Source organism: Carassius auratus, chromosome 20, assembly GCF_003368295.1.
Source record: "Carassius auratus strain Wakin chromosome 20, ASM336829v1, whole genome shotgun sequence".
Taxonomy (NCBI): Eukaryota; Metazoa; Chordata; class Actinopteri; order Cypriniformes; family Cyprinidae; genus Carassius; species Carassius auratus.
The window spans coordinates 9,748,432-9,769,323 of NC_039262.1; the positions used below are offsets into that span (position 1 = coordinate 9,748,432).

Genomic DNA, 20,892 nt, shown 5'->3' on the forward strand with positions numbered 1-20,892 from the left:
GCCATAGATTCCATAAATATGCTATTAGTGATGGAGTGGGAAAGTATTAGTACCATAAATAATGTTTTGTGATGATTTAGTGATAAATTTGAGAAGAAAAAAATATTAGTATTATTATTCATAATTGAATCTGTGATTTTCTGTGATCTGTGAAGTAGCTCGCAACAAATCTTGAGTTATTTTCTCTTAAAATATATTTATAGTGAACATCACAGTTGCTTGTCATGAAATTTCACTTAACTTGAAACGTAGCAGTTCATGCAGATTTCTTTCCCTCTCAGTTGCCTCTTTTTTGTAATGTTGAGATTAAAGTGAAGCTTTAAAAAAACTCAGTGAATCTTTGAAGCCTTTTTCTTTTCATCTGTAGCATTTGACTTTGCTGCTGCTGTTTTTGCACCTTTGGAACAGAGGCAGCGGGAGAGAATTAGTAGTTGCATTATCAACTCTCTTTGTGACTAGACTATGCTCTCTGACACGTCACTCACAGACTCATTTCCCCCTTAATTAAACCAGAGAGAGGAGAGTGAAAGAGAGCAAGAGAGAGCACAGAGGAAACTGGGCAGGGGGTGCTGACAGAGATAAAGAGACAGAAAAAGTTGGGGCGGGAGTGTGTGGGTGTAGATGGGAATGGAAAAGAGGGGGATGGAGGGAGTGAACACATTCCAGAGAGAAGAAGAAAGTGAGAGAGTGAGGAGGAGGGCTATTGAAGGGAGGGGATGCACGATTCTGCAATGGATTCGAACGGTGACTCAGCAGTCTCCTAAAACATGTTTATGCTCTGCTGCTACAAAGGAATCCTTATAACATGCTCTAAAATATAACTATAAGAGACTCAGCATTGATACAGCGTCTGCAGTTATATGACTTATTTAAGATTATCCAACTTTTTTATCTCTTATTTGGATCTGATGTTCAGTCAGTCAGCTCTGTCTTACAATATGCAACGTAATACACTGATCTTTGATAAAAAATAAATTAACTAAAAATTAATTTAATCCATTGTTAACAAGCAATATGAGCAAGACATTTTCTTAGAGTGAGTGAAAAATATTTACCTAAATAAATAAATAAATAGACATGAAATATGAATTAGATTTTTGAACTGAGAAGAGACTGCAAAGTGATACAAAAAGTGAATCACTAGCACTATTTATGAACTAGATGTGATACTAGTGGACATTATACAAAAATACTGGATTGCAGGATGCTGCCATCCACCAACCAGAATCAATTATTCTAGAGAGCAGCATTATTTATAAAAAGGATGAAAATCCATGAAGTAGTAACAGGCTTAACTTGTTCACCGTATCAGTTTTATATTGCCTTGCATTTTCTTGTATAAGTCTCATTTCAACTATTATGTAATACTGATCCTTTATAGGTGCACCCAAAAATAAAAATTCACTGAAAATGTACTCTCCCTCAGGCCAAGATATTGATGAGTTTGTTTCTTCATTAGAACAGATCTGGAGAAAGCAATATTATGGATAATGGTTTGAAATTGAAAAATATCTTAATGATTGATTTGTTTCCTATAAACATGTAGCTTTTCACTTCACAAGGCATTGACTGATGGACTGGAGTTGTGTGAACTACTTGTGTATTATTGTGATGTTTTTATCAGTTGTTTGAACTCTCATTCTGATGGTACCCATTCACTAGAGAATATCCAATGTTGAGCAACAGTTGTAGTGCTAAATTTCTCAAAATCTGTTCAATCAAGAAACAGACTCATTTACATCTCAGATTGCCTGAAGGCGTGTACATTTCCATTTTTGGGTGAACTATTCCTTTATATAATGTAGTAATATTAATTAAGTATAATTCTTACTCTTATTGTCAGTTGCTACTGAGAAAATCTATCTTTTATACTGCACAGTTTGAAAACCCCTGCATAATATAAGCACAAGACTGAATTGTTTTAGATCTTCTGTTTTACAATTACTCATCACTACTTTTATTTGTTTCTCATGCATATTCTATTCTGGTGACTTTAATCCTGCTGTTTTCATTTAGCATTTACACAAATGTTTGCTTTGGCTGCCTTGTCACTCCAGCAGACGATATTGTTCTAGCTGCTCATTACATCCTGTCTCCTTTGTCCTAGACGTGCATGACCTATTTTTCACAGAGGTTCATTCAGATTTCTCTGTAGTAGCTCCACTGAGCCTATTGAGTGAAAATGCCAGACTGCAAGCTTGATAATTTGGGAAAGTGATATTCAGTCTGATAATTGATGAGCAGCTAGATTTGAGATGGGTGGAAATGTTGATAAGTGTGTGACCAAGGCTCTTAAATGCTCTAGTGCAGATATATGGCAGAAGAAATATTGATCCATATTGATCTGAGTCTCTTTATACAGGGCTGTAAATTCATCTCACACCCTTTCATTCAATTCAAACAAAATATAATGATTAATAAAAATAATAATAAGAAAATGCAAGTTTAATATAGAAAATATGTATGAATATGTTTGGAAAATTACCAAAATGCACAGGATCATGCACTAGCATCACCAGTATCAAAGCACTTAAATGTATGCCTGCTGCGAAGTGTTATGGGGACTGGAAAGGGTTAAACTGGTCATGCCTGTGTGCATTAGGCTGGAATGTGATATTCCTTCTAGATAATTAACAAGACGTCTAATACTTTTGAATGTGTACTGTACTTTCACTCTCTACATGCATGTGCACGTATAGTAGTGATAATTGTGTGCATTGTACAATCTTGACATTATATTTTAAACATAAACATTCATAATTATTTTTTTAAAAATGAAACTTTTTTTTTTGAAAACATCGTAACAAGTTTAATAAATTGTCATTTGAATTAATATTAGTGGAAGAAGACTTACACCATGGTCTACGAAATCAATTTGACAGACAGATCGAATTCATTTGTCCAGAAATAAAAGTTATAAAAAATTCTTCAAATTTCTTTTTTTTCATTCAAATTGCAATTCCACTTCTTGTTTCAAGTTCAGATTTTGTCTTGAAATAAAACTTAGTTATATACATTTATTTGAATTGCAATTCTGTCTACTATTTTCTACCTCAATTCAACTTCAGAAATGTAATTTGAAAAAATATGTATTAAATTCTAAATGGTGCACAACACTGCTTCTCATGTAAATTAATCTTTTTCCAAAGATGTTTACATTTTTACTGGAAAATGGCAAAGATACCAATTAAGACAATGATTTTTGCAGTGATGCATCATCTGCTCATTTGCATCATGGGAAGAACCGTGGAACAGATGAGTTGTTCTTACTGCATGACTACATCTGATGTGTCCAGTGAGCAGACGTAATGGCCGCACTTTCAAAATAAGGACATCAGGCCTTATAAAACAAAACAAAAACAAAAACTAGTGTTAGAATGTGCAGATTTGCATCTTTCTACAGCATGAAAGTTTTCAGCTGATTGCATTTTGTTTTAACATCTGTGTGTTCATGTTTGGAATGGGGTAGATTGCAGCATGTCGCAAAAGCTATCAGTCTTTCAGGGCTCATACACAGGGCAATAAATGCTGTGTCTCTCGCTCAGTCTTTTCTTCTCCCCCTCTGCTGTGAGTAGTGCAGCGTTCTGTTTGGCGAGTCAAACGTGACTGCTTGTGATCATTATCATTTTGGGATTAGGTGGAGACATCAGTAGAAAACAAGTTATTGAGTGTGTGTGATGGATTTAAGCGAAGACTACTGTAACAATGCTTAAGCTTCATAGATCGAACACCAGATTAGTCCTCGATGCCTTCACCTGCACGTTGCCATGGAAACATGGGGGTTCTCTCTCTTCATGCGTCACCTGCAGCTTCGTTTTTTTTCACTGGGATGCTCACGTTCAAGTAGAAAACGTATGAAGAGGTAAAAACGGATTTCCTCAAGCCACATTGTGTCATAATGCACACACATTTGATGAATTATACTCTGATTCATTTGCTTTGATATGTTTCTGTAGGGCAGTGTTTCCCAACCAAGGGTGCTTAAGCAGGTTCCTGGTGGTACTTTTTTCTTAGTTAAACCTGTAAAATAGAAAGTTAAGAAAAAATATTAAGTATTTGAAATGAATGTCATTATTTTTGTAGTGAATATCTTAACACATTTCAGTTCCTTTATAATGAAACCTAATATACAATCCAATAAAGAATTCATTACTTTTTTTTCAGAAGAGTAGGGCACTATTATGATATATGGTATGAACAACAATATGGACTAGTCAGTGTCTGTGAATATTACAATGCAAAAATACTTTATTTAAATATGAAGCCCATGTATGGTGTGTCTCAGTGTGAATGTGTGGCGCAGAATATAAAACAAAAAAACTAAGATAATTTTTAACTTTTAATAATTAGTTGTTAATGTTTCATTATTTCAGTTAATTGCACATACTTTCTGATAAACTAAAGTTGAATTTAAAGCTTTCTGATGCTCCATAGACAGCAACACAACTGCAATGTTACCAGGTCCAGAAACATAGTGAAGATATCGTTAAAATAGTCCATGGGACATCACAATGCTTTAATCCTAATTTTTTAAAGCTACAAGAATTTTTATGTGCAAAGAAAACAAAAATAAAGATGAACGAAGTTCTTTCATGTGGAATAACAAGAGGGTGAGTAATTAATGACAGAATTTTCTTTTTTGGGGGAACTATCCCTTTAACATTTACATTTAAATTTAGTCATTTAGCAGACGCTTTTATCCACAGCGAATTACAAATGAGGACAATGGAAGTAAATCAAAAACAACAAAAGAGCAATGATATATAAGTGCTATAACAAGTCTCAGTTAGCTTTAATGCTGTACACATAGCAAGAAAATAGATAAAATAAGAAAGATAAGTATGAAAAGTAGTTAGACTTTTTTTAAAAGAATTAAATCAGAATAGAGAATGGTAAAGTTAACATTTAAAATGGATTAAAAATATTGGGAGGATATGGGAGGGAAATAAAGCATTCCATATAAGGCCTTAAAAGAGGTTTTGTTCCTAGTTCATTATGGCTTTGTAGTGATTGTATTTATGCCATATAAATTTCACTCTATTTTCTGTAAGAATATTTCGACCTGTTCGTTAAAACACAGTGAAATATTGAAATATTGTTCAAATATGCACCTACTTTACAGTTTTACCACCAAATTTCAGTCTCAAGAACCTAAAGTGTGTATCACAGGACACACAGTACACAGATTCACTGTTTATTTAAATCTTATATAACAAAAAAAATTTGCTGTAAGCTATGAATTCACTCTGAGAGTCAATTCAGAGTAACAGTTCTGAATGATTCAGTGACCATTAACTCAAACCATTAACAAGTTATTTCAAGATGGTTCTGCTTCAGTAAAAAGAGCTGCTTCATAAGAGTCACAATGGCTTGTACTATAAATTGAATAACATTCAACACACTGAATATTGTGATTGTATATTGCATTTCCTGTCATGTGACATTGAACAGATGCAATGGCGCCTCGATTTCCAATTATTAGCAAGAATGCTTGTTTTACATATTTGTGTGCTTGAGTAGTATATATGGAATGATGAGGAAACTCTGCTCTAGAGCACCAACCTGGACCCAGACAGTCTTGTCTGATGCCTGCCATTCATACAGTATCTCCTGCAGAGCTGATGCAGCATTTTTATGTTTCCAGGGTGTTACTGGCAGATCTTACCCTTAAGGGCTGCTCAGAGGGAACTAGTACCTCTGTGCCTTCTGCAGCTTAATGAACTGCAGCTTCCAACTATGCAAGACTGTGTGCGTGTGTGTTTAGAACAGCAGGCGCCTCCACTGCAGTGAAAATGAAGCTGCCTTGTGCTGAAACCATGACCCACTCCAGCTCGACCAGATCGATGGAGTGCAGAGCAGATCTCTGCCAGCTTCACCCTGCTGGCTCCGAAGTGCTCAGCTCCATGCTCTCAGCTCAACGCTCTCAGCCTCTGAACCCTGTCACTGATATATGGGCACTTACTTCAACACTGCATGCCGCTCAACCCCAGTGCATTAGACCAGACTACAGCACAGTCATACATTAGTGATATTATAAAAAATTGCTTTTTCACAGACTGCTGGGAAAGGCAACAAAACAATATAATTTATTTCCTCTCAGCATCTGGTTGTGAGATTAAACATTAAAGTCTGCCATCCTCAACAGCGCTCTTGCATATGCCTGATTCAAATGCTAAATGACCATTGTGGTGATTACATTACTCACTGTGTTACTGAATCTTCAGTGGAATTAGTTTTGAGACTATTTCTTGTCAATTTTAAAACTAATGGAAGAATCCTGGAAACGTTTTTTTGTGTCTGCATTTGTTGTTTTATCAAGTTTCCCTGGGTGGGTATGAAAATAAACTAAGGGCAGCAAGAAAAAAAAGTGTTCAGTGGGCAAAAAGACCATGCTACAAAGAATAGATGCCAAATGCAAAGTCTAATTGCAGAAAAATGCTCAACAGCAAGGTACTTGAATTTCTGCCATCGTATTATATCGACTGAAATTGTACACTTCTCCTTGGGAGGAGAACTTGAGTAAGGCAATCAAACCAAAACAATCCCTTACTCTTCTTAAAGCTGCTGTTAGGAAAATCTCTCTGTGAAAACCAGAACTGTTTTTGGTACTTGAAAGATTATTATTTTTAGAGACACCACTGTGCCTAATCTTTGATCTGAGTTGAAATTCAATTGATGTCGCAGGAATATATATATGGTGGGCTGTTATCGGCATTAACGTGCTGCGTTAACGTGAGACTCTTATCGGGCGAAAAATAATTTATCGCCATTAATCTATTCTCAAAGTTAGGTTGGGAGCTGGGTCTATACCACGCGAGCTATGATGACTTTCACCTTGATATTTTAGCGCGGATGTATACCTAGCCGAATCTGTAGGGGGCGAGAATGTCATTATGTCATATTGAGTTAGATCTTTCGGACTGTGCCATCTAGAATTTCATGACAGAACTTTGTGTGTGTGTGTATATATATATATATATATATATATATATATATATATATATATATATATATATATATATATATATAATGCTGTAAATAACTAAAGTATATTTAAAAAGATAAAAAGTTAATTTAAATGGTATTTATATTTCACAATGTTTTTACTATATTTTTATCAAATAAATGCAGCCTGTGTGTCCAGTTTTAATTAATGCTTTAATTAATGTTAATGTTTTTTTCCATATTAGCAGTATTTTAAGTGCTGCTTCACAGGTTGTAAACATCTCCACGTTCCTTCACCTTACAAGAATGAACCTAATAAACCAGTAATCACCTGTATTATTGCGAATGACAGACTGTACCCTTCACCAGTTATGTGTAAGAAAGTTGCAGTATACAAGCATCCGGGGACTTATTACGATAAAACAGTCAGAGCGTATTCGGCAGACCTAATAAAACTTTAATTCACAGTCCCTGTGATATTGTAACAGCACTAATAACTATGTTTATATCACTTTTCTGTGCCTAGTTAAGTGCATGCAGATTCTCAGTCCCTGAACTGAGAATTAGTGGTCTGCAAGAGAATCTTAACTCTGAGTCAGGACAGACCCAGTCGGCTATGTTCAGAACAGTGGCCTCTGGCAGTGGGGCAGAGCTGTGACAGGCACTAAATAAACCACAAACACAGTGCAGGCCAAGCCTGGCCAGAGCTCTGTGTCTCCCCTTGGTCCCAGGAGGAAGTAGAATGCTGAGTAAGCTCGGTGTGGGGGTGTGTATGAGTAGAAGCACTGCAGTGCTGCAAGGAAGACTTTCAACCCAGAAAACAAGTGGACGGGGCAGGCATATATATAATATATATATATATATATATATATACGGTACATGGGTTTTCAGTTCGTGCGCAATACAAACTTAATGATTCGATTCGTTGGACTAATCCTATTACATTTGGAAAATCAAACAGCTTAAAGTGTGTGAAATATGATGTCCTCAGAGTGACTGCGCTCAGCAAGGCAGACCAAATGACGTAACAGGCAATGTACTGTCTGCCCTGCGATAACCTCCCCTTTCTGGGTGCGTCACAAGATGATCTTTTACCGACAATAGCCAGAGATATTGTCAAAAACATCAATTGTTGGCAATATTAAGATATTTGGCATTTCCAATTAATTTATGCCTGTTAAATACTTATTTTTATCAGGCCTATTATTATTATTATTATTATTATGAAGTTACTTTTATTAGGCCTATTAAATGAAAATTACAATTAATTTCCCCCGCAATAATGACCAAATAACTGATGTGCTGCCAGGATAACAAAAGATTAAGTTATATATATTCTCATCAATTAAGAAGGTTTTTTTTTTTTAGTTATTTTAATTCAGGACTATTACACAATGATTTACATGCAGTCAGCAATAAAAATAAATGAAATAAAAAGTTTTTTTTTCTAGCACCAACTTTCAAAAACAACCTGTTTAACATAAAATATGTTTCTTATAATTTTTTTTTTTTTTACTATGCAATATTAGAAATATTATGGGAATAAATTAAGAGTTAGCTATATACCATTATCAGCATATGTTGAAGAAGATTCATCTCGTCGTCTCCGAGAGAATATGCGGCATCAGATGCTGAAAGCTCTGACACTACTCTGTCATTTTGTTTTTAATTTTTGTGTAGTAAATTGACTTATATTAAGACGTTTACAGGCATAACTCTTGCTTAAAGTTTGCACGTTGCTTGTGTGAGATATCCATTGGCTCGCCTTCATGGTTTAAAACAGAAACATTGTGACGTAAGCAATTCCCCCTGTAACGAACCGAACCATGAACTACTGTGCCATATTGAACCGAACCGTGAATTTTGTGTGTGTGTGTGTATATATATTTAAATTATTCCTGAATCTTTCAGAATCATTCCAATATGCTGAGAAGATCAGCACTTGTAGAGTTTTATCCCTCTATTTGATGTGAGCATAAATATTGGAACAGTTGCCTCACAGGTCTTTCTAAGTGATCAGCTGTGTTATGTTGCATTCAGATATTAAAAGCAGGGAATGTGTTGTATCAGTTATATCCATTGCTTCTGCATTCAAGTCTTGCATTTGATGACGACCCACACAAACCAGGATGAAGACAAGGGAGCTGACTTTAAGAGAAAAGCAAGCAATTTGGATGCTAAAAGAAAAGAGCAAATCAATTAGAGCTATTGAAAAAAAAAGGACATGTAGAAATCAAGAGTTTGGAAACCATCGGCACCATCAGCAACCAACAATGGCCTGATCAGCTGAGAAAAACAACAGCAGTTGATGACAAACAAATCATAAAAGAAAGCTGGGGTGATGCTCTGTCAATCTACAGTACGCAGGAGAATTTGACACAGAATTACAGAAGCTACACAGCAAGATGCAAACATCTGATCAGCACCAAAAATAGAAAGGCTAGAGTGATTAGAGTGTGCAAAAGCCAGTAGAGTTTTGGAACAGAGATTTATGGACAGATGAGACAAAGATGAACCTTATTAAGTGAATGGAAAGCAAAAGTGTGGAGAAAAAAGGGAACTGCAAATTATCCTAATCATACAGGTGCATCTGTAAAGCTTGGTGGAGGTGGTGTCATTGCATGGGCATGCATGGCTGTCTTTGGAACAGGCCCTCTCAATTTTAATGATGACTTAATGTATGATGACAGTAGCAGGATGAATTTGGAAGGGCCGTCTAATGGCAGAAACTCCCCAAAACATGCAACAGTTGGAAATGGATGCATTAAGTGCTGGAAAAAAGCATTTCAAAGCATAAGACCAAGAGTCTGATGATGTCCATCAGTCACAGACTCACTGCTCTGATTGCACGCAAGGGATCTGCAACAAAATAATAGCTTTTAATCTTTAACATCTGCCATAAATTCAACTGTCCCAGTACTTACTGTATGCTCACATCAAATAATGGGCTGAACTCTGAAAGTGCTGTCCTTTTATTGGTAAACATATGTATTAAAACAGCTAATAATAAAATGTGACATTCTGTAGTTTTGTCTTATATTCATCTTTTAATCATATTTGCAAATGTCTTGACTACACGTTGAACAAAGCAATTTGGTCACTGCTAATACCAACACTTATGGAAGGCAATGTATCTAACTTTTTTCTATTTTGACCAACAGTGTATATTAATTGTAGTCATTACAAAGCCTATTAAATTCAACAATGTACACTAGTATTATGATGAAAAATAACATCAATGGAGTTTAATTGACATTCATGCATAAATGCAGACACTTCTGCACATGAAAACACAATTAGCATGTGCATGCTCATCACTCTTGAAAGATCTTGTTTACACTGAAGCTGAGAGCATTGATTTTATTAAAAATTCACTCCTCCATTTCCATCCCTGTCTCACCCCACACTGCTCTGTGTCGTTACCCACATCTACAGGGATGAATGTCATCGACGGATTCACACTCACGCTATTGCTTTCATTCGCCCTGTCCTTCTTGCTCTCTGACGTACTAACTCTCCAAGGCGCCCCCCATCTATCTCTCTCTACCACTCTCATGTTTGCTCTTTTGTTGTCTCTTTCTCAGCCTCTGTAAACAAACAGTCAAAAATTTTGATTTAGATAAACATGCATTAACAAAAATCCATATATATATCTCACAGTTGCTAGTAACAGTCTCTGATAAGCGACATAAATTCTCTATAATCTGATTGGATACCAAATGGATATGTGTAAACCCCATAGTTTCAGTAGCCTTGATTTATAGCTGTTGGTTTTGACCATTTATTTTGTTATGTAACCATCCCCAACAGACCTTGAAGGCAAAGCAATCTAATGATCTAATTCAGTGGTAAAAGCTGGTATCAGCAGACATGGGCGCATTTAATCAGATCCACGTTGTACAAATACAAAACACCTTATCTCTGTTTTTCAGACGCCACTGTTGACATTTTAAACAGAGCTTACTGATTCTGCGGTTACAGTAAATGCGTTGTTACGTTGGTTTATTGTGCATATTTATTTCTATACCACAAGAACATTTCTATTGATTTTTTAACAGAATACATGAGGGAATAAATCAGAGAGACTGTTTATGGAAAAAGACTTTCAATGGCAGCTACGATTCATAACACATACAATCTGTACCTGTAAATTTTGAATGAAACTTATGATATTTTAAGAGAGTTCAAAATTCGACTCTACACAATCACAGATGTTTGGGCTGCCATTTTGCAGTACTGTGCTGAGATGTAACACCAGAGTCCCTGAGGATCTTAGAACAGCCATCCGAAACAGACACTGTTCGTATGTAAACACTGTTGCGCCATCTGATGGCCAAACAGAGAACCGTGCAATAAAAAGGTGCAAAAAGTGGTGCATTTCCTTGTAGCAGAAAGAATCTAGAATCTGCTCTGAGGCCATCAATAACTGGTGCACTTCACTTCAGTCTGTGAAGCATAGAAAATAAAAACAGATTTAACTGCAAGTCTTTCTACTAGTCGGTTTCAATCACACATATCTACTATAACTATTCCAGACATTGTTAATCAGCAGTTAATGTATCCGATTCTTGTTAAAGCATGTGGATAGAATCGCTGGGTTTTCTGAGATAAACAACATGAGGGGTTTTGCACAGCATTGCCTGTGGTGAAAGGCCTGTACTCAGCATGCCTGACAGATGCTGAGACATGGAGGAGACAAACTGCATGCCAGCACGTAGGCAGCAGCTCTCATCTCTGCCTCGTATAATCAGTCTTACTTAACGTACCTCCCTCTCTTAGATGAAAGAGAAACAGCCATGAGACATGTGGTACTAATCCCAGAGTAACTACAGCATAAAACACACTGTATGTTAGATTGTTACCTAAACTAAAGTGCTGATGCCCATGGAAATTTTTGAAGCTATGATTCTAAGGCATTTTGGAAGGTTGCCAGAGTGTTGCTATCAGGTTGCCAAGATGTTCTGAGTGATTGCCAGCTGACCTCATATCTGTATTAGAATTTGGGGCAGGATTCACAAAACATTAAATTAAATAAAATCTTTTGCAACTCTTATTTTCTCCTTATTTTTTAACTTAAGAATACGTTAAGAATATTTTGCATCCCCATAAACCTTTTGTTTGAAAAATATTCTTATCTTGATTGTTCTAAAGGCAAATTTTAGAAGAATTAGAGTTACTGAAAAGAATATACTTAAAAAATGTAAATAACCTCATTAAGTAAGATTGAACTTAAACTTAAATGTCTTAAATCCCCAAAGTGTTTATTGGGTTGTTTAAATTAAGCATAACATTAGCTACTTGTAATGCATATTACTTTTACAAAGGATGTGCACAAGTACTCTGAAGTGACAAAAATAATTGATAATGTAAACACTGATTAGGTATTATCATGTGTGTATTGACTTTTTGCTAAATTTTAAAACAGTAACAACTGCAAAGTTGACTTAAATAGGGACCTAGTTTTTAATTTTATGATTACAACATTATTGTCATTAGAATTCAGCGCAAAATAACTACTGTATATAAAATGCCATGTGCTCATCTGAGAAGATCTTAAGAAGATATTTAAGAACTTCTTACCAATTTTTCAAGAATTTCACTTACATCCTTACAAACTTTTTAAAATTGGTCTAAATACATTTCTTGACTTCATAAGAAAATTGTTGAGAATCTGACCCATGGTGTCTAGATGGCTCAGGTCCCTGTTTTTATGGGATTTCCTGTCCATTTTATTATCTGCCAGGTGGAAATTGTTTGTGTGATCTCTTAATAAAAAGTAATGGGACATGCCAAAGTTCATTTCTTCTGTTCTGTGGTGTCTGTGCAAATCCGTAATCCAAAAATGTGCAATAATAATAACAGTGTTTGCCATAGCAAGCAATGATTTTTCTACATTTTGATTTCAAACAAGACAAGGTCTTTACCTTTCAGTCAGTGAGCTCAAACTCCGCTGACTTTTTCTGAATGTTTTTATTGAATGGCATCTTGAAGTCATCAAAGTCCACATCAAAACTGAAACGCTGCCTTCTCCTTGCTTTCCTATCCATCAGCTCAGTGGTGGTCAGCTGATTTTGCCACGTCTACAACAAATATCAAGAACAACGGATATCATAGCCCAATGAAAATAAATTTGCTCATCTGCACAGATAGACAGACAGACAGATAGAAAAATTGTGACACTGTACATATTGAGTAAAAAAGGAATGGAATAGTTTACAAATCTCATAAACATATATTTTATTCACAATAGAATATACAGTAGATAGCATATCAAATGTTGAAAGTGAGACATTTTGAAATGCCCTGCCAAATATTGGCTCATTTTGGATTTCATGAGAGCTACACATTCCAAAAAAAGTTGGGACAGGTAGCAATAAGAGTGCGGAAAAGTTAAATGTACATATAAGGAACAGCTGAAGGACCAATATGCAATTTATTGGGTCAATTGGCAACATGATTGGGTATAAAAAGAGCCTCTCAGAGTGGCAGTGTCTCTCAGAAGTCAAGATGGGCAGAGGATCGCCAATTCCCCCAATGCTGCGGCAAAAAGTAGTGGAGCAATATCAGAAAGGAGTATCTCTGAGAAAAATTGCAAAGAGTTTGAAGTTATCATCATCTACAGTGCGTAATATCATCTGAAGATTCAGAGAATCTGGAACAACCTCTGTGCGTAAGGGTCAGGGCCGGAAAACCATACTGGATGCCCGTGATCATCAGGCCCTTAGACGGCACTGCATCACATACAGGAATGCTACTGTAATGGAAATCACAACATGGGCTCAGGAATACTTCCAGAAAACATTGTCGGTGAACACAATTAGACGTTGCTGGCTTTTAAAAGAAAAAAGAAGCCATATCTAAACATGATCCAGAAACGCAGACGTTTTCTCTGGGCCAGGGCTCATTTAAAATGGACTGTGGAAAACTGTTCTGTGGTCAGACGAATCAAAATTTGAAGTTCTTTTTGGAAAACTGGGATGCTATGTCATCCAGACTAAAGAGGACTAGGACAACCCAAGTTGTTATCAGCGCTCAGTTCAGAAGCCTGCATCTCTGATGGTATGGGGTTGCATGAGTGCATGTGGCATGGGCAGCTTAAACATCTGGGAAGGCACCATCAATGCTGAAAGGTATATCCAAGTTCTAGAACAACATATTCCATCCAGACATCGTCTCTTTCAGGGAAGACCTTGCATTTCCAACATGACAATGCCAGACACATACTGCATCAATTACAACATCATGGCTGCATAGAAGAAGGATCCGGGTACTGAAATGGCCAGCCTGCAGTCCAGATCTTTCACCCATAGAAAACATTTGGTGCATCATAAAGAGGGAGATCAGACACAGAAAACCCAAGACAGTTGATCAACTAGAAGCCTGTATTAGACAAGAATGGGACAACATTCCTATTCCTAAACTTGAGCAACTTGTCTCCTCAGTCCCCAGACGTTTGCAGACTGTTATAAAAAGAAGAGGGGATGCCACACAGTGGCAAACTTGGCCTTTTCCCAACTTTTTTTTTGATGTGTTGATGCCATGAAATTTAAAATCAACTTATTTTCCCCTTAAAATTATACATTTTCTCAGTTTAAACATTTGATATGTCATCTATGTTGTATTCTGAATAAGATATTAAAATTTTAAACTTCCACATCATTGCATTCTGTTTTTAATCACAATTTGTACAATGTCCCAAATCTTTTGGAATCGGGTTTGTAGATAGATAAATAGGTAGATAGATAGGTTCTGCATAAAATGCATCTGAAAATGTGTAATATGTAATTTGCTTGTAATGTGTTGTTTGTGTACAGCCCTAATACGGAGACATAACTACTGTATGTTGATTCATTAAATGATCAGTAAAATAAGAGCATGACATCTATGTGAACACTGTTTTGTCCTTAAAAACATCTTTTATTATTAGTTCATGAGGCAAATTTCTCTGTGTTTATACTTATGAATGGTGTCCGGCTTACCGTTCTTGGCACAAAACTGATGTCCAATTTGTTGAGCTTGCCGGTAGTGATCTGAGCGCTGTGCACGATAACACTGTCCTTCTTCATTGCTTTCTTGACTGCTGAGTTCGAGGAGGCTGTAGGAGTGGGAACGGTGCCCTGCTGAGAAGATAAAGCACCAACACCGTAATCAAGATACAGTGGACGTGATGACACATTGACAATGGTGTGACTTTCAACAAATGTTCAGCGGGGTTTCCCTGTCCACACTAACGAGTCACAAAGTCGCCAAGGCCTTGTTGGGGGGGTAATGTGACACGTCTGGATTCATTTACTTACTCTTTGCTTGGGTTTTCATTTGCTGTGTCATCCCATTTCCCATACCAGATGGTTTTGATCACAGCTCACAGTATGCTGTTCCAATTTTATATTTGAAATGACACAGCAATTTTAAAATTAGAATTACTGTGAATAGTACTTGACAAATATGTAGTGAAAAATATTAATAATATATTTTTTTTTCATAGGCACCATTCTAAAACCCAAGGTCACATTACAGACAGATGTGGGGAACAATGAAAAAACACCAATGTAAAAAACATATTTCTACATAAGGAAGAATTTTGATTTTGCATCAATAATCCCACTCTGAAATACTTCTGTTGGCAGGATAAATTTATCATGGATAAAAATTAATGAATAGCACATTTACATAATAGCATCATTGATGCTGTTTATCCATGCCATTGGTGTCAGTATAAAATCCCGGACTACTGTAGTACTGAATCAAACCAAAAAAAACCTATGAAAAAAATCTTATGAAAGGGGAAATAATATTTATATATGTTCTCATGTTATTGTTTAAGTTTTAATTCAATACTTAATACATAGCTGAGTAAAATAGCTTCTTGATGAAGAAAAAATAAAGGACTTGGGCTTGATTTTGTCAGGAAGTGATTGGATTGTGGATATGCCAAATAAATATGTTGAGTCACATACAGTACACTTGTTCTACCTTTTCTTTTAAAGATCCAGGGGTTGAGGCTGGTGTTAGTTTGCGGAGGACTCTGACAGGCTGGGGCTTCTTATTCTCCTTAGGTCTGGGTAGCGTATTAATCTTAGCCTGGATCAAATCCACCACCCTGAAGTCTGCATAAGCGTGGGCAACATCCAAGCAGTTTTGCTCTGCAATTAAAAGATTAAAAGTTCCTGACTCAAATGACAGCAGAGCCAAAGTTGATCAGTCTCAGAGGTTTAATGCACTGTAAATCAGGGTGTTCATAAAGAGTCCTCCAGCAAAACTGATGTGGCATTGTGGGAATTATGAAAAAACTGTGTCTGCACTAAGATGGTTGTGGAATAGAAAAAGGTGTTCACAGGTTGCACACTTAAATAGATGTGTGATCTATCAGATGTTGAAGTTGTATTATAAGAGTTCTTTTCTAGAAAGGGAACTGTACCTGTCTTATTTGCTGCATTGACCTTGGCTCCAGCTTTGATGAGGTACTCTACACAGGACGGTCTACAGCTCTCAATGGCTCTCATTAGGGGAGTGGCTCCATTGAGGGCAGGCGGGTCCACAGAAGCTCCCGCCTCCAGCAGCAACTGTATGATGTCCAGCTGTCCTGCATGACAGGCGTGATGGAGAGGTGTCCAACTGAACTGATCACATGCATTCACATCAGCCCTGCGGTGAGATTATCATTTGGATATCATTTTTTACGTGTATACATATGCCAATGTAAATGTGCTTTAATTGATTAATTTAGAAGGATAGTCATTACTTCATAATTTACTCCCTCTCATGACATTCCAAACCTGTATGACCTTCTGTCCTCTGTAGAACATGAAAGAAGATCATTTAAAGAATGTTGGTAACCAAACAGTTTCGATTCCCATTGACTTCTATTGTATTTCTCATTGATTTCTAAGTCAATGGGAACCACAACTGTTTGGTTACCAACATTCTTCAAAATATCTTTAACGTTCTGCAGAAGAAGAAAAAAATCATACAGATTTGGAATGACAATAGGTGAGTAAATCACCATTTTGGGTGAACTTGATATTCTATTAAGTCAATTATTTTAAGTACATTAAACTTAATTAAACTTACCCATTATCAAGAAGGAACTTTGCCACTTCGTAGTTCCCACTTGCGCATGCAGCCATAAGTGGTGTCTTGTAGAAGCGATCTTTCACATCTACAGGAATCTTTTGGCTGAGTGCCAACCTGAGAGACTCAATATCTCCTGTTTTAACACAGTAGTTCATATTTATGTATATCTTTTCGGGCTCATCGATGTACCATGCTGTATCATCTTCGATAGGGTGCCCTGGTCGATGGTCCCGGTCATATCTGTGGGTATCTGTGGCATGCTGGTAGCTTTCAATCATAAAATGTGGTGGTCCACCATCTTCACGCCGATGAATGAAATCAGGCGGGACAGTGCAGATGGGCATAGGTGCATTGAATTTAGCCTTTTTGGTCTTTCCTGCCTTGGTTGCCTTCTTCTTCTTAGGCCCATAAGAAGCCATAACATATGTCTTTGGAAGATATTTGAGACCTTTTAGAAAATCACTTATATTTATAAAGCCTTCTCTTCTCTTATCGAGAGCAAGCAGAAGAGCATGAATTTGTTTATCATCTAGATGAGTGTGAAGGTCCTGAAGGACAGACACAAATGTCATTCTGGACACCATTTCTATTCCCATGTAGCCATCTGATGCTGACTCAAAAGCACTTCTCAGTGCACTCTCATTTTCATGAGACCAGTCGTGAAGCGTCAGAGCCCATGGTTCATTTGTGCCACCTGCTCCTTTTGAGAACTTTCCATGCAGTCGTTCAGCCTTCTTTAGCTCTTTGACGGTGGCTTTGTGACCACAGTCCTTAGCAATCTGACGGGGAAGCAGACCTTCTTGATTCTTCAGTTTGGGATTGCATCCTAAAGTAGGAATTTGAATCTTTAAGGCATCAAATATAATATTTCAATTCAAGTTCAGCTTGCTCCATATCAAAAAGCATGACTGCATTTATGGTAGGGCTGCAGGATTTGGGAAAAATCGAATTGTGATTTTTTTAATAAATATTGCCCTCTTAATTTTTGGGAGGGTTGCACATTTTTAATTATTATAATTATTACTAAATATTTTTTAAACAAAACAAGAAATACTATAATATTATAAAATCAATTAATTTAAGAAAAATAATATAATAACAATGTAAAATTACTTAATTTCTTAATTTTCAGAGGAAACCCCAAGTGGGACCTTAAAGCTTCTCTTTTGTTGACAATAGCCAGGTTTATGTGAATAAATATGGTGCATGTAATAAAAGGAAAATAATCTTTCTTAAAAAAATGACTAACTAAAGTAAATGTACAAAAATAAAAATAAAAAATATAAAAAACACAGAGAATTATACCTTATTGTGTTGTTTTCAGGTATGGTCAGTTGTTTTACTATTGATATCATTTTTTCATTGAGAATTTACAGCAATCTGCTCAGAAAAATAGTAAGCAGCCATTCTCCCCCGTTTAAATGATTCTGTTTGACTTAAAATAAATTGATTTACCTCTTTGAGCTAAAAACCTGCAGCAATCTGTGTAGCCCCCAGAAGCACCGAAGTGCAGAGGTGTATCCCCCTCTGATGTTACCGCTCCAAAGTCTGCTGCATATCCAGACAACACCGTAATGATCTGGAAAACAGCAGTAATGAGAGATTATTAGAGAAATAAGTAGGCGTACAGCTAAATGCTAGGAAAGTTTCATTCAATAACAACAAATCTCATCACTCTTTTATATAATTGTTAAACAACAACAGAAGTGATGCTTACTTCAAAGAAGCCTCTTTCAGCGGCAAAGTGAGCTGCATGGAATTGCTTCTTATCCAAGGCATTAACATTTCCTCCTTTCTTGAGAATGGCTCTCACAAGATCTATTGCTCCTGCTCTGGTGGCCTCCATCAGAGCTGTCCGACCAGTATCCTGGGATATCATACACACAGACTCAATAATGCAAACACCGACCCATCAGCAATTTTGAGCTTGTGTGTGTGTGTACGAATATATTCACATACACTTCAAATATACAAGATCTGAAGTACTCTGCAAGTACACATTCAATTAATTTTGGAGTCCATTTCTCAATTATACAATGTTTTCAAACCTGATTTTTAGCATTGGGGTCTGCACCTCTTTCTAGGATACTGAGACACATTCCTTCACAGTCCTGAGCTTGTTCGCAGGCCAGCAGGAACACTGGCATCCCAGTGTCTGAAACATTGTTGACATCTGCATTGCCGTTAAGGGCCACCTGGAGGCAGCGCATGTGTCTTTTGGTAGGGTGGATGCAGTAGAAAAGCAAGCCTGGGAGGGAAGCCAAAGTACGGATTACTCAGATCGGTTTACACACTAGTTTGACTGGATGTGCCCTGATCTGTAATTAGATCTGCATACAGTAAATCTCCAAAATGGCAGGATACTGCCAGCCATTGATGATCCCTGTTGACTATGTGGTTGCTGTCAAATTGTCTTATGAAGAATAACTGTTGGTAAGGTATAAAATACAGGAAGCCTTAATATCTAAACCTAGAGAGAAAGAGAAATATTGTATATTGATAAATAAAATTAAGTATTTACAGATAAAGTCTATACAGTATATTGATATTGGACCTGGCACTGACAGATAATTATAGCAGTTGCATGCATGTTTATATAGACAGCAATTGATAAAAAGTGGCAGTTAAATTATATAATAAATTAAAATAATAAAAAATTACCTTTCCCCTCTTTGTCTACAAGTTTCATGTCTGCGTTGTTTTTGGCCAGTAGAGACACGATTCCATCATATCCGAGCTCTGCGGCCAGCATCAGGGGTGTCCTCCCCCTCCTGTCCTGAATGTCTGGACGGGCACCTTGAGCTATGAGGAACTCCAGCATGTCGGGTTTGTTGCCCACCGATGCCAGGTGCAGGACACCGTTCCCCTCATGTGGCTCAGTGAGATTTATGAGATCCCGAACACCCATGCTGATTAATTTCTCTATGTACAGCTTATCTCCATCCTGGACGCACTGCAGTAGCCGATAGATCTGCAAAACTTCAAGCCTGCCCTTGGCCAGGGTGCATGACATGATGAACCTGAAAAACTAAAATTAACAATGGTAGCATTTGTAGACCCCCACCCCCTATTTTTCTTTGAATGCATTTCACTTGAGATTTAATCAATGTTAAGGTGTAATAGTAGGGCACAACATGGCTGAAATTAGGTTCCTTTAGAAAGGAAAATTTAAAATAAATAAAAGAACATTATATGAAACAGTAAACTGTGAATAATTTAGTTCCATTGTGTATGTAATAATGTAATGCATAAAAAGCAACTGTAATCAGATTTTAATATTTACATGATTTTTCATTACAAACACATTTCTTTTTATGCAAATAATGTTCCTCCAAGAATATTCGATAAAAAAACAACTTTGTGTGATAATTTGGGGACCCGATTTAACTAAGGGGTATTTTTTGCACCTTCATTTGGAGATTTTTAAGTTGGTAACAATATAGCTTTTATCTAGTAAACACGTTTTACAAGACTACATTCGATGTCAAAAAACAATCGGACTTCCTTACCTGTTTCTGCGTTCTGAAATCCACAGTTATGTTCAGTACGTTACATTGTTTCCAAGCGTTCGTCTCTCTGTTCTCGTTGTGTGTCTCTATGGCAACAGCACGCCGTAAACTCTTAAAAAGCTTCTTCAAGAAGTAAATTCCTCCTCATTGTCCCCGCCTCTTTTTTATTAGAAGCGGCCTAAAATAGAATTACCGCAGTTTTACGTGATCACTTGACCTGGGTTGAGTAGCTGACGAGAAACGGCGTATCAGTTTTCATGGCAATGTCTTCAAGCGTGTGAGTAACTTTTTGTATGAGTGACAGTAAGTGACATCTATCACAAAGAGAGGCTTCCTCGCGCCCTGCTCACATTGGATATGGTTC

The 20,892-nt window shown here is 36.7% G+C and overlaps 1 protein-coding gene across 4 annotated transcripts; it reads right to left on the reverse strand.

Annotated features, from left to right (window-relative positions):
• Positions 1 to 2,882: 2,882 nt before the first annotated feature.
• ankef1a (ankyrin repeat and EF-hand domain containing 1a) lies at positions 2,883 to 20,799 on the reverse strand. 4 transcript variants are annotated; one of them, XM_026290892.1, is made up of 11 exons: positions 20,529 to 20,799; positions 19,681 to 20,039; positions 19,068 to 19,267; positions 18,737 to 18,886; positions 18,475 to 18,598; positions 17,017 to 17,845; positions 16,364 to 16,590; positions 15,919 to 16,088; positions 14,925 to 15,065; positions 12,870 to 13,025; positions 2,883 to 4,020 (listed from the first exon to the last, which is right to left on the reverse strand). In XM_026290892.1, exons 2-10 carry the CDS (start codon positions 20,030 to 20,032, stop codon positions 12,873 to 12,875), a joined length of 2,346 nt encoding a protein of 781 aa, XP_026146677.1. In that variant the 5' UTR covers positions 20,033 to 20,039; positions 20,529 to 20,799; the 3' UTR covers positions 2,883 to 4,020; positions 12,870 to 12,872. The 4 variants fall into 4 exon arrangements, with proteins under 4 accessions (XP_026146677.1, XP_026146676.1, XP_026146678.1 ...); XM_026290891.1 differs by having other exon boundaries at positions 19,681 to 20,047; XM_026290893.1 differs by lacking the exon at positions 2,883 to 4,020 and adding an exon at positions 9,855 to 10,532 and having other exon boundaries at positions 19,681 to 20,047.
• Positions 20,800 to 20,892: the final 93 nt, after the last annotated feature.